The sequence below is a fragment of the Anopheles stephensi genome, chromosome X (assembly GCF_013141755.1).
Source record: "Anopheles stephensi strain Indian chromosome X, UCI_ANSTEP_V1.0, whole genome shotgun sequence".
In the NCBI taxonomy this organism is placed as follows: domain Eukaryota; kingdom Metazoa; phylum Arthropoda; class Insecta; order Diptera; family Culicidae; genus Anopheles; species Anopheles stephensi.
In genome coordinates, this window is record NC_050201.1 from 20,981,233 (window position 1) to 20,993,065 (window position 11,833).

Sequence of the window (11,833 nt, forward strand, 5' to 3'; positions counted from 1 at the left end):
TCTGTAAAAATGAAGTACTGATCCGAAGGTCTCGCTGCTATAATCAATAGTGCGTACAAGATTGCGGCTAGTTCTGCGGTGTAGACACTACACGGCTCCCGCAATTTGAAAAATGCTTCGGCGGACTCACTAAAAACGCCGAAGCCGGTGCCCTCCTTAGAGGATGATCCATCAGTATAATACTGGCTTCTTTGGTCTAAATGACCATACTTATCCTTGAAAATGCCCGGAACTACCATCGGGCAAAGATCATTCGGTATGGTCTTAATTTCCTCGTGCAACGAGGAATCTGTTGTTAAAAGGGAACTGTATGTCTCAGGAAGGGCAGCACGATTTAATGCCTGTGGAGTGCTAGGATGCACTTGTAGGGCAACAAAATCTTCGTAGATTTTCAAGATCTTGCTCTTAGAACCTGTCTCTAGAAGCGCTTTAAAATTTTCTTCGATCAAGGGATTTGATACTGAAGAACGGACTAGAAGGCGAAGCGACAGCATTTCAAAACGTAGTTTTAGCGGCATCACTCCGGTCATCACTTCTAGGGACATGTTGTGTGTTGATTTCATGCTCCCTAGTGCGAGTCTAAGACAACGATACTGTAGCCTCTCTAATTTGAGGATATGCGTGTTGGATGCCCAATGAAAACATATGCTTCCATATTCCAACACGGATAGTACCGTTGTCTTATACAGTCGTAGGACGTCTGATGGATGTGCGCCCCACCAGAATCCTGTGACTGTCCTTAGAAAGTTGATTCTTTTACTGCATTTTTGCACCAGATGGGTGATATGTGTACTCCAGTTTAGCCTTGAATTGAACCAAACACCAAGGTATCGAAAATTGTCGATGGTTGATATCTTTTCACCGTACAAAAAGACATCAATTTTCGGGTCAAATAGTCTTTTCTCCCTGTTTTTTGTCGTGTCGCTGAAGGGAGAAAAGACTACCATCTCAGTTTTCTTTGCAGAGAACTTGATACCAAGGTTTTCAGACCACTCGGCAAGGTTGTCCAAAGTGGTTTGTAAAGCCAGTTGGATTTCGGCGGCGTCCCTGCTTGCAAAAGATATGACGCCGTCGTCTGCTAATTGTCTAATGCTGCAGTTCGGAGCTAGGCAAGAATCTATTTCACTGACATAGAAGTTATATAGCAGGGGGCTCAAGCAGGACCCTTGTGCTAGTCCATGGAAACTGGTCCGCTTTAGTTGCACATGACCATTGTTGAAACTCATAGCTTTTTCCGACAAAAGGTTGAACAGAAAGTTGTTCAACTTTGGACCCAGCCCCACATTTTCTAATTTTTGACTCAGCTTGTATGGTGATACTGAGTCAAATGCCCCCTGTATATCCAGGAAAATAGATCCCATGTTCTGCTTGCGTGCACGAGCAAGCTCTATTTCTGTTACCAGAAGGGCTAAGCAGTCATTAGTACCCCTGGCTTTACGAAAACCAAACTGGGTATTCGAGAGAAGGTTGTTTGATTCCAACCATTCTTCTAACCTAAAAAGAATCATTCTTTCAAGGAGTTTCCTCAGACACGACAGTAACGATATTGGCCGATACGAATCGTGTCTTGATGGCGGTTTGCCAGGCTTCAAGATAGTGACAACTTTCACCTCTCTCCACTCTTGCGGAACGCTGTTGACCTCCAACATATTGTTGAAAATACTTAACAGACGCCTTCTCCCTATGTCGGGCAGATTTTGAAGCAATTTGCTACTAATCTGATCCAGACCCGGGGAGGAATTTTTGCTTGATAGGAGAGCAAGTGATAGCTCTACCATTGTGAACGGTGAATCCATCCTAGGGTCACTACCAGGCGCATGTTGTGTAAAGCTTTGCGCAGGAACGAAATCGGGGCAAAGCTTGTGGGCAAATTCATACAGCCACTCGCCAGAAAAGCTTTCGCTCTCATTGATGTTGTTGCTGTTTCGCATCCTTCTAGCCATTCTCCAAAGCGAATTAAGTGAAGTGGTGGGGTTTAGATTATTGACGTATCTACGCCAATAACCCTTTTTCTTCGCCTTCAACAGGTTTTTGCACGTTCTCTCTAGTCCTTTATATTTTTCATATAAGGACCTCGAGCCCGTGTCCCGGAAGGCTTTAAATGCCTCACGCTTCTTGGTGAAAGCCGCTTGGCAATCCTTGTCCCACCAAGGAGTGGGAGGTTTTTTAAATGTCCTTGCTTGGTGGGAGCGCCTTGTTTGGGCCTCAAAGGCGCACTTGTTTATCAGTGAAACAAGTTTTTCGTACTCCTTGACAGGAGACAAATCTTCCAAGTCAAGTGAAAGCGAAGCGGCTATTAATTCACCGTATCTCGTCCAGTCGATGTTCCTCGTTAAGTCACATTTAACGGGGATTCCTTCTACTGGACATCCTCCCTTGATGTAGGAAATTTCTATCGGCAAGTGGTCACTGCCGATAGGGTCCTGGATCACCTTCCAACTAAAATCCAGGGCCATTGCTGATGGACATAGAGACAGGTCCAGTGCACTCGCCCTACTTTGAGGTGTCTGCATCCTAGTTGCCTCTCCTGAGTTTAGAATCGAAAAACCAAATCTGTCGCAGAAATCTCGGATGATAGGAGTGCGAATGTCATCCTTTTCGCACCCCCAGTCAGTACCATGGGAGTTAAAATCTCCTAGGATCAAAAGTGGTCCAGGCAAGACCACTGCTAAATTTCCAAGATCCTCTTTGAACTTTTCAATTTTTTCCTTTTCATTATTGGATATCGGGGGGATATAAATTGATGCAATTGTCACGTGAAGAACGCCCAGTTTTGCCTTAACTGCGACAGTTTCTATCATTTCTTGTCTAGGGGTAGGTATTCTGGTGAAAGTGTGACTCTTTCGAACACCAATCAGTACCCCCCCACCCCTAGTAACGCGATCTTCACGGATTATATTATATCCCGGGAAGGTTAATTTAATTTCATCCGATAGCCAAGTTTCACAGAGGGCAAACACATCGCAGTTGTGCTCGCCCACTAATGCTTTAAAGGAGTTTAGCTTGCCAAGCAAACTCCTACAGTTCCACTGTATGATAGTAGCCGTAGGAGCCATTAATCATCCAAACGGACCATCATACTTAAGCATGGCCATTGAGCCAGCCACTGTTTGATCATTCCCTTCAGGAAAGGAAGGGCCCAAGTAGCGATCATGTGCAGATGCTGCGGGAGGTTAAGGGTCATTAGGAGGGACTTAAGGATCTCGGAAAGGGACGGGGTGGGAGTTCTCGGGAAGCTCGTGGGCTCCGTCGGAAAAGCCAGGCTTTCCACCGGAGCTTCGGTCCGAGAAGATCGCTTCTTCTTGGGCTGCTTCCTGGCAATTTGGGGGGCTGGAGTTTTGGGATCAGCGTCACGTTTTGGACCGGGGGAAGAAACTTTAGCGTGGCGCTGTGGTGCCTAAGGTTTACTTTTCGTCATTAAAACCTTCCGCTGTACCTTTTTGTAGGGCACTCTCATGATCTTTACCGATCTCAGTGGCACCTGTTCGGGTGCAGTCGGATAGCACAGTATTGAATTAAGTTTTTTTTTACCAGAAGATAGTTGATAACAAGTCTTCTCTCCACCGTGTCTCCACCTCAAATCAGTTCCAATCCATATTTACGTGGTGACACATTCCCAGCTGTTTGTGATAAATGCATTTGAAAGTATTAAAAGTAATTTTAATTATGTTTAATTTATGTCTTTTCTTTACAGACGATTTTGATGATTCTAATTTAGATAGCTTAGGTGACGGGTTAGAAAATAGCGCAGATGTTGATAATAACAATACTGGCGAAGGTCTGACTAATACGAGTACAAGTAGCGTAGATTTGAATATTAACAATTCTAACAATGAAGGTGCTGAAGGCAATGATGATGAAAATGAGCACGACGAAAGAGTTGATGATTTTTGGACAGAAGCGTATGGCTTTTTAAATAATTTTCAAAATTTGAGAGAAGCTTTGCGATATTTGGCAATTGCTGGTCATCTTTCCCGCAGTTTCTTAAATTTGCTCCTGGCAATATTAAGAAAGTTTGGTCATCCTGAACTTCCAAACGATGCTCGTACGCTCCTAAAAATTCCCAAAGTAGGCAACGAGATACAAAATGTTGTAGGTGGACATTTTTGGTATCCTGGGATAAAGGTTGCCATTAGAAATTTTTTCAAAAGAACCATCCCTGAGACCAGTGATTTTAATCTACAAATATCTACCGATGGGCTTCCACTTTTCAAAAGTAGTTCTACCCAATTTTGGCCTCTTCTTTTCAAAGTCGAAGAAATACCTAATTGTCCAGTAATGGTTGCAGGCATATTTAGCGGCGAAAAAAAACCAGGCAATTTAGAACAGTTTCTTCGACCTCTCGTGGAAGAATTGAATACGTTGCACCTTACTGGTATGCAGTTTAGTGAACGTACAATTCGTGTGCGTGTCAAGTGTTTGATAGCCGATGCGCCAGCGCGGGTTTTTATAAAGTCGGTTTTAGGGTTTTCGGGAAAGCACGGATGTACCAAATCTATCCGATCGCCACTGGAAGACGTCGTGGGATTGGATATTATTAAAGCGTTTCCAGTTGCCGAACGACTTCACCTTCTTGACCGCGGTGTTAGCCGTAAAATTTTAGAAGGTCTTATTAATAATAAAATGCTGACATTTCCAAAGTGGACCAGTGAACAAAAACCCATCGTTTCTCGCTTTTTAATTAAAACCAAACTTCCTTGTGAGATCCATCGCCCTTTCCGTTCCCTGAATTATCTTCCATAATGGAAAGCTACAGAATTTAGAACTTTTTTACACTATATTAGCCCCGTAGTTTACAAGGATCTTATGCACAGTGATGGCTACAATCATTATCTGCTTTATTTCTGTAGCATTACTAAATACTCTGCTTCAACATATAACCATTTGCGGCCCCTTGCTCAAAAAATGCTTCAAATGTTTGTCTTGGATTTTCCTACTCATTATGGTCGTACCCATATGAGTAGTAATGTGCACAATCTGCTTCACGTACATGAAGATGTTGTTGAGCTTGGACAGCTGGACAACTTCTCGGCATATGCCTTTGAAATTTTGTTTTCCAATATCTTAAGCGTTGTGTTAGAAAGGGAACGAAGTGTTTCGAGCAAGTAGCAGCTCTATTAACGTAGCATCTTTTAGTAAAAATCAGTATCCTTGTTTGACTACAGATGGTTGTGGGTTGCATGTTTCAGATAGTTTTGTTTTAAAATGTAATTTTAAAGACCAATGGTTACTAACAACATCAAATGATATAGTAAAATTTTTAAGAGTAGAAAATCTAAACCAAAACTTAACTATCGTAGGAACTGAGTACCTAAATAAGGAAAATTATTTCATTGCTAGAATGGAGGATGATGTGTCAGTAGTGGAAGTACAATCTAGTGCCATTAACATTTATAATCTAATTTCCTATACTCCTTCTAAACCTGTAACCTTAACCCTAGATAAAATAAAATGTAAATTAGTTCCTGTTAATTTGCCTCCTCGTCCTCTAGCTTACTTCAATGTAGATGAATTTGTAGACAATACGCCTCCTTCGGTATTATTTATTCCTTTGTTACATTGTTTTCTTCAGCATTAATCACATTTTAATTGTAGTTTAATAAATTTTTTTTTGTTTTATTCAAAATTATTGTTTTCTTTTATATGTAGCTTGTGTTACATGTTCAGTTAATTTCTGATTGTTTGTTACATAGTCTGCCTTTTATGATGATATTGATGGAAGTAATTTAATTAAGTTTTAACTTAAAGCTTCTAATTAAAAAAAGAATATGCCTGCATAGTTTTGAGAAACTCGCGCGTTTAGTAATTGTAGCTCGACCAAGTTAAAGCTTAGTCGTATCCAACATTTACTCGGTTAGCCTTCGAGATAAAATTAAAAATGTAAATATTCCAACGATAGTTTTGTTCCCTCAATTCTATGCAGGGGTACGAGGTGGGCCATCAATATCATCATATTATATTGGTAAAGGTGGTAATGGTGATAATATCATGATAATTGGTAGGGGTAAAATGATTATGATAAATATATCACATTAATTTCGCCTCCCTAGTTGTGCATGTAGGCAACAGTGTCAGTTATATGTGCAAGCTGATGCTCCAGATTATCCGGATCCTCAGTACCGTGACCATTCGTACCGTTCGACTATCGGACCATTCGTACCGTGATGTAGGCAGTGAGTTGTCAACCATGGTAATTACCCAGGATACACAGTATCTGATACCTCAGGCTGGATTTTAAGCGATCCGTACACCAGCATTCGGGTGAGTAGACAGTGACCAAATGAATGTTATTTCCGATGCCGCCGATTCTTAGCTTTAGGATTTGTTTTGCAATGGTTACAGGTTTAACACGAGTTTCTCTCTCTTTTTTTCTATTTGTATCTTCAAAATAACGGAGGCTATGTCCCTAATCCTGAAATCTTTTGGCGGAATCCCCGTATATAATGTAAACGTTCTCCCGGAGCTTCGGTGATGCGCTGGCAATAGAAAGTGTTTACTAGACACCAAACTCCCAAATTCGTCGTGTCATGCATGGACTTGTGATGTTAAAGGCAACGTTGGCAATGATCCTTACATAGTGTGATTATGTATGATGTTTCCTACAAACATAGTTGCACATATTAACTATCTATTACATTTTTTTCTTTCCAAATCATTACAGGTCAGAAATGGTTCTTTTGGAAGTGACAATGATGAAACCAGAAACTGTAACCGTATGTTCCTGTCAGTAGTTCTTTGCTACGTTTGTAAGTATGTATTTGATAAACTTGAATTGTAATCATTAGAAACTTAAACTTTTTTTTTACTGTCTTGAATTTTATTTTTAGCTTCGTAGCAGCTGGCTTTCATGTACTTCCTCTTCAGAATATTATCAGTATGGTGCAGTTTCAAAATCATTCATCCTTTCAACTCCTCATCCGTACACTCTCCACTTTTTTCTTAATTGTTAGGAGGATGTTTGTGCAAAGGTGCAGAGATGTTGTTACCCCTCCTTTCCCCTTTCCAGTCCATGACATCTTTGGTAGTAGTTCTGAATCAATTATTATGTTGAGGGCATTAGTTTTGGTAAACTTCACATAAAATAAAGCATCTTTAGGTGCTCAGCTTGAGTTAGCAATGATGAAGATGACATAAAAGTAACGATGATAACAAATTCTTGTTATACACTTGGAAGAGAGTCAAGAAGCATGCGCATGATCTTTAGAACAACAAAAGTGAGTAGAAATTAATATCAGCCTTCTATGAACAGCAAAAGAGGCTTGAAATAATACGCCTTTCTACTTACAGGGCAGGAAACGGATGAGATCGAAGAAGCGAAAAGTTGATAGGATGTCGATCGCATTAATTTATGAAGTTATACGATACATGTTTTTGGAAGAAACGCCTAAGCATTTACAACAATAAGCAGATAAGTCATTTGTATAAGCTTGATATAATCTCATTTTATCGGAACAATATTCTCAAGTAATGGTGGTCATAAAATTTCTTATTATGTATCGTCAGGGACAATCCAGAATATAAGTTGTAAACGGACTTACACTTTAAACATCGTTCGAAGCGAAGATACATGTACAAAGAAGTAAGAATTTTATATTTTTGTTTATATTTTTATATTTAACTACCTACATTTCTAATTGTCTTAATCTAGCTTGGGTAACTTATTTTTACGCTCATGGCAAGAAGACTTATTGCAATACTTGCTTTTTAGCATATTATCACTATGATGAAGTTTTAACTGCATCCATGCTTTAAGCTCTTCGTTTATACAGTTACCACTTACATCCTGTATGGCTTGCAATATCTTTATAAAATTGCATAAAGCCACCTTTGCTCCGGCTTTACCCTTGCCTGTCCACGACATATTAACTAGCAAGTTTGGGCCTGTTATAATATTTAGCGCATCGCACGCACGTTCCTTATTACTTTCGCGATTAATTTTCATTTTTAACCACTGAATAAAAGAATTTTGCATATCTACATTGCACAATTTCAATTCCAGGGAATTTAGATCGTCAATGGTCTCCGCTGTGCTGAAGGCTGGACTTACTGTGCTGAAGGCTGGAGTACTAATTGCTGTTGCTGGGCTACCGATGCCACTGGGATGGTTCATAATCGTCTGTTTCAATTGCTCCATTTTCGTGGTCAATTGATCCAACTTTTTGTTTTGTTCGGTCAACTGCACTTCAACATCTGCAATCATTTTATAGAGAAACAGGTACTTCTTGTCTTCGTGTGGCGGTAGCGGCAAGTTGTTATTATTTGTATCCTGCTTCTTGGAATCCATCTATAATTCGTTTGTAGGGATTAAATTAGTATTTAATCATAAAGCGATTTCATTTTAATACGGTTTTACCTTGTAAAAGGAAAATTAATCACCAACTTTACAGACAACTTTTAAACGCTAACGTGCCGGAGTAAGCCGATTTGAAAATAAACCTTGCCTATTCAAAAAATGTTTCAATGTGAACTAGACCATTGTCTATTTCGGAGCCGTCCAAAACCAAACCGATATCACAAATACATGCATACATTCATACCGCCGTATCTCACTAACACATGCATACAATATGGCTCCTCGTGCTCACTCACTCATTCTCACAGCCCGATCCCAATTTCAGTATCAATGAGCAATTTTTAGGGGCTGTCAGTAGATTTCGGGGGGAGGGGGGGGGAACCCCTCGTCATACAAATGCTCGAATCCGCATGCAACGTCCTAATTTTGTGCTACAAGTCCGCCGGCCATACAAACTAGAGGACGTTTTTAGATGGGCTGAGGACAATATGAGGACGATCGGTTTCGGGCTTATGGGGTAGTGTGCGTGAGCGTTTGTGCTCCAGGGGATACATGTGTGTGTGTGATCACGCTGTCCGTATGTATTGTGATATGTGGTTGCTTTCGTCTTGCCACTATTTGTTTCACAAACAAAGCCGCTCCTTTTTAAATCACTTATTAAGCCTAGGCTACATGATACGAGAAGCCAAAAAGATTTCGCTAAAAAGGGGTTATTTGCGAAATTTTTCCGTCAAAATCATCACGGTTCACCTGCCCGCGGTGTTACGTTAAATTTGATATTAGACCCTTATATTTTATTAAAGTTTTCCTGGACAGGAAGGGAAAAAACGGAGAGAACCCGTTTTGCCAATTAAAGAGTATTTTGTTAGTTATTAAGGAATTAGGTGGTAATTGTACAGATACACAGGTAAAGGAATGGATAAAGTTAAAATTAAATCATAGTGGTAATGTTCATAGAAATAAGTTTGTAAATAAGTCTAGTTGCCTTGAGCGTAGCTCCCGTAGTAGTTAGGTAGGATAAGAATTAAGATTTAATTTTGTTGATTTAAATTTGATGTTTATTATTAGATTAAGTCATTTTTAAGTTTTTGTTTAAAGAGTAAGCCTTGCACAATATCTGTTCATAATGAATTAAGAACAACAGAATTATTTCTAAATTACGTGTTTGTTGGTTCACTCCTTCTGTTTGTCTGTTATATGTGTTGTATCTCGCTTGTGTGTATGATGATGAATGACTAATTGAATGAATGTATGAATGAGTGCGATGATAGAGGGGCTTGGTATGGCATAGGCGGAATATCCAGGATGATCCAGGACCAAAAGCTACACCGTTGCAATGGCGTGTTGCAACTAGTGATGGGTTCCCTGGAACGGATCCACGATTCCGATCCGGTTCCGACTGGTGTCATTCCAGTTCCGATTCCGAGGAAAAGGAATCATTAGTTCCACCTGGAACCGTCCCGAACCGTCCGGAACCGTCGGAACCGTCCGGAACCGTCGGAACCGTCCGGAACCGTCGGAACCGTCCGGAACCGTCGGAACCATCGGACCCGTCTGGAACCATCGAAACCGTCGGAACCATCGGAACCGTCTGGAACCGTCGGAACGGTCGGAATCGTAGAAAACCGTATGAACAGAAACATTTGCTTTTTTTCTTCTTTTTTCCGGGTTTTACTTTACGCGTCTCTTCGATAACCGGATCGACGATCTGAAATATTTCCCGAAGCCGTGTACCCGACACATTCAATGTTTGCAAAACAATATTTGAGTATTCCTGCATTCTCTGTTCCATGTGAACGTATATTTTCTAAAACAGGTAATATATTAACAGAGAACAGAAATAGGTTGACGTCAAAAAAATTAAAAGAAATAATTTGCATTAAACATAATTAAAATAAACTACACATATAGATTAGTGTAATTTATCTTTAATCGCTAAGGAACTGATAGGATGTAAATACTTCGTAATGGTTCAGCTAATAAAATGTTAGTTTCGCAGAATAACAGCGACAAAAGAAAAAATAGACAAGCTATAATTTATTTTTTATAGAAAGAAAGAAATGAACTTAGATACTTAGGTTAATTATTTGAAGATTCGAAAACAAAAAGTTGTATGAAATATTCATAGTTTAATAATGCACTAATTCAAAGAGGCATCGATTTAGTTTCCAGATCCTTTTTTAATTTTAACTGCTAAATAATAATTATTATGCAATGGTACAATATTATGAAACATTATTTTTATGTTGAGGAAAAATGGGTACATGTGTTGCAAAGTGTAATGTGTAATAATTTCCTGTATATTTATGAAAATATAACATCGGTATTGAAAAATTTCATCAATAATTAATGTAGCGCACTGGAAGGAGGTAAACACATTTTTCATTCTTTCATTCTTCATAAGCTATTAATTTCAAAAGCAAAACAGCTTTGCATCGTTCCCAACAAAGTCAACGGCGTTCATTATCAAAATAATCTACCCATAGAAATATTTCAGATCGACGATAATTATAATCCGGTTATCGAAGAGACGCGTGTAGTGAAACCCGGAAAAAAGAAGAAAAGAAGCAAATGTTTCTGTTCATATGGTTTTCTACGATTCCGACCGTTCCGACGGTTCCAGACGGTTCCGATGGTTCCGACGGTTTCGATGGTTCCAGACGGTTCCGATGGTTCCGACGGTTACAGACGGTTCCGGACAGTTTCGACGGTTCAGATGGTTCCGGACGGTTCCGGACGGTTCCGGACGGTTCCGGACGGTTCCGGACGGTTCCGGACGGTTCCGACGGTTCCGACGGTTCCGATGGTTCCGGACGGTTCCGGACGGTTCCGGACGGTTCGATTGCACCTACCCTTCGGAACTGGTTCCAATTTTTGTTGGACCCCTTCGGAACCAGTTCCGCTTGATTCTCAATTTTACCCATCACTAGTTGCAACGGTCAATCAATGCTGACAAGACAGAGGGATGGAAGAACGCTGGATCTCGACACGCCGAAAACTGACGATGGCATTTCCCAAAACAAACGGGATGAGATGATCACTTACGATACCGACCCCAACACTACCACGGCTACTGGATGACGGATATATTAACAAATCAACCGAGCTCACCCGGGATAAGGTGCCCTTTCACGGTTTGGAGAAGGAAATGTCTCCAAACCATCGTGAATTTTACTATTATTAGTAATTTAGCTTTGAGTGATACGGCCAGGCCGTTCTTTACGAATAAAAAAAAAGGCTTGCACAATATCCGTTCATAATAAATTTTAATTCATTATGAACACAGAATTATTTCTAAATTACGTGTGTGTCGGTCAAACAAGACATCACCATCTCGTTAATTAATAGTTAGATGTTACATACTCACTTCTAAGTTATAAATCCATCCATTTGCTTAAACATACAAATGATTCTGGTTGCCTTAAGCGTCCATCCCGACCATTCAGTATTTTGTAAATAATGTGAAATATATAGTTTAATTGATGTGGTAGGATTAGCTACAATTTACAATTTAAAATTTTCTATTTTATTATTTAAATG

At 40.0% G+C, this 11,833-nt stretch overlaps 2 protein-coding genes and 1 long non-coding RNA gene across 6 annotated transcripts in view; 1 reads left to right on the forward strand and 2 right to left on the reverse strand.

Annotated features, from left to right (window-relative positions):
• Positions 1-11,833, reverse strand: part of LOC118513984 — a 493,738-nt gene that overhangs the window by 61,403 nt on the left and 420,502 nt on the right. The gene's annotated exons all lie outside the window — the stretch shown is intronic.
• LOC118514570 lies at positions 6,079-7,468 on the forward strand. 2 transcript variants are annotated; one of them, XR_004906671.1, is made up of 4 exons: positions 6,079-6,261; positions 6,398-6,587; positions 6,662-7,214; positions 7,288-7,468. It is a non-coding gene; the product is annotated as an uncharacterized LOC118514570 (long non-coding RNA). The 2 variants fall into 2 exon arrangements; XR_004906672.1 differs by lacking the exons at positions 6,079-6,261; positions 6,398-6,587 and having other exon boundaries at positions 6,612-6,746; positions 6,828-7,214.
• On the reverse strand, positions 6,470-11,739 carry LOC118514003. 3 transcript variants are annotated; one of them, XR_004906544.1, is made up of 2 exons: positions 11,661-11,739; positions 6,470-6,599 (listed from the first exon to the last, which is right to left on the reverse strand). XR_004906544.1 is itself a non-coding variant. In XM_036060455.1 (2 exons), exon 2 carries the CDS (start codon positions 8,282-8,284, stop codon positions 7,640-7,642), a length of 645 nt encoding a protein of 214 aa, XP_035916348.1. In that variant the 5' UTR covers positions 11,661-11,732; the 3' UTR covers positions 7,587-7,639. The 3 variants fall into 3 exon arrangements, 2 of the variants coding, with proteins under 2 accessions (XP_035916348.1, XP_035916358.1); XM_036060455.1 differs by lacking the exon at positions 6,470-6,599 and adding an exon at positions 7,587-8,284 and having other exon boundaries at positions 11,661-11,732; XM_036060465.1 differs by lacking the exons at positions 6,470-6,599; positions 11,661-11,739 and adding exons at positions 7,587-8,284; positions 8,354-8,536.

Bases quoted from the DNA above. Each gene is read 5' to 3' on its own strand.
- LOC118514003 (XM_036060455.1), bottom strand. From the start codon at position 8,284: ATGGATTCCAAGAAGCAGGATACAAATAATAACAACTTGCCGCTACCG.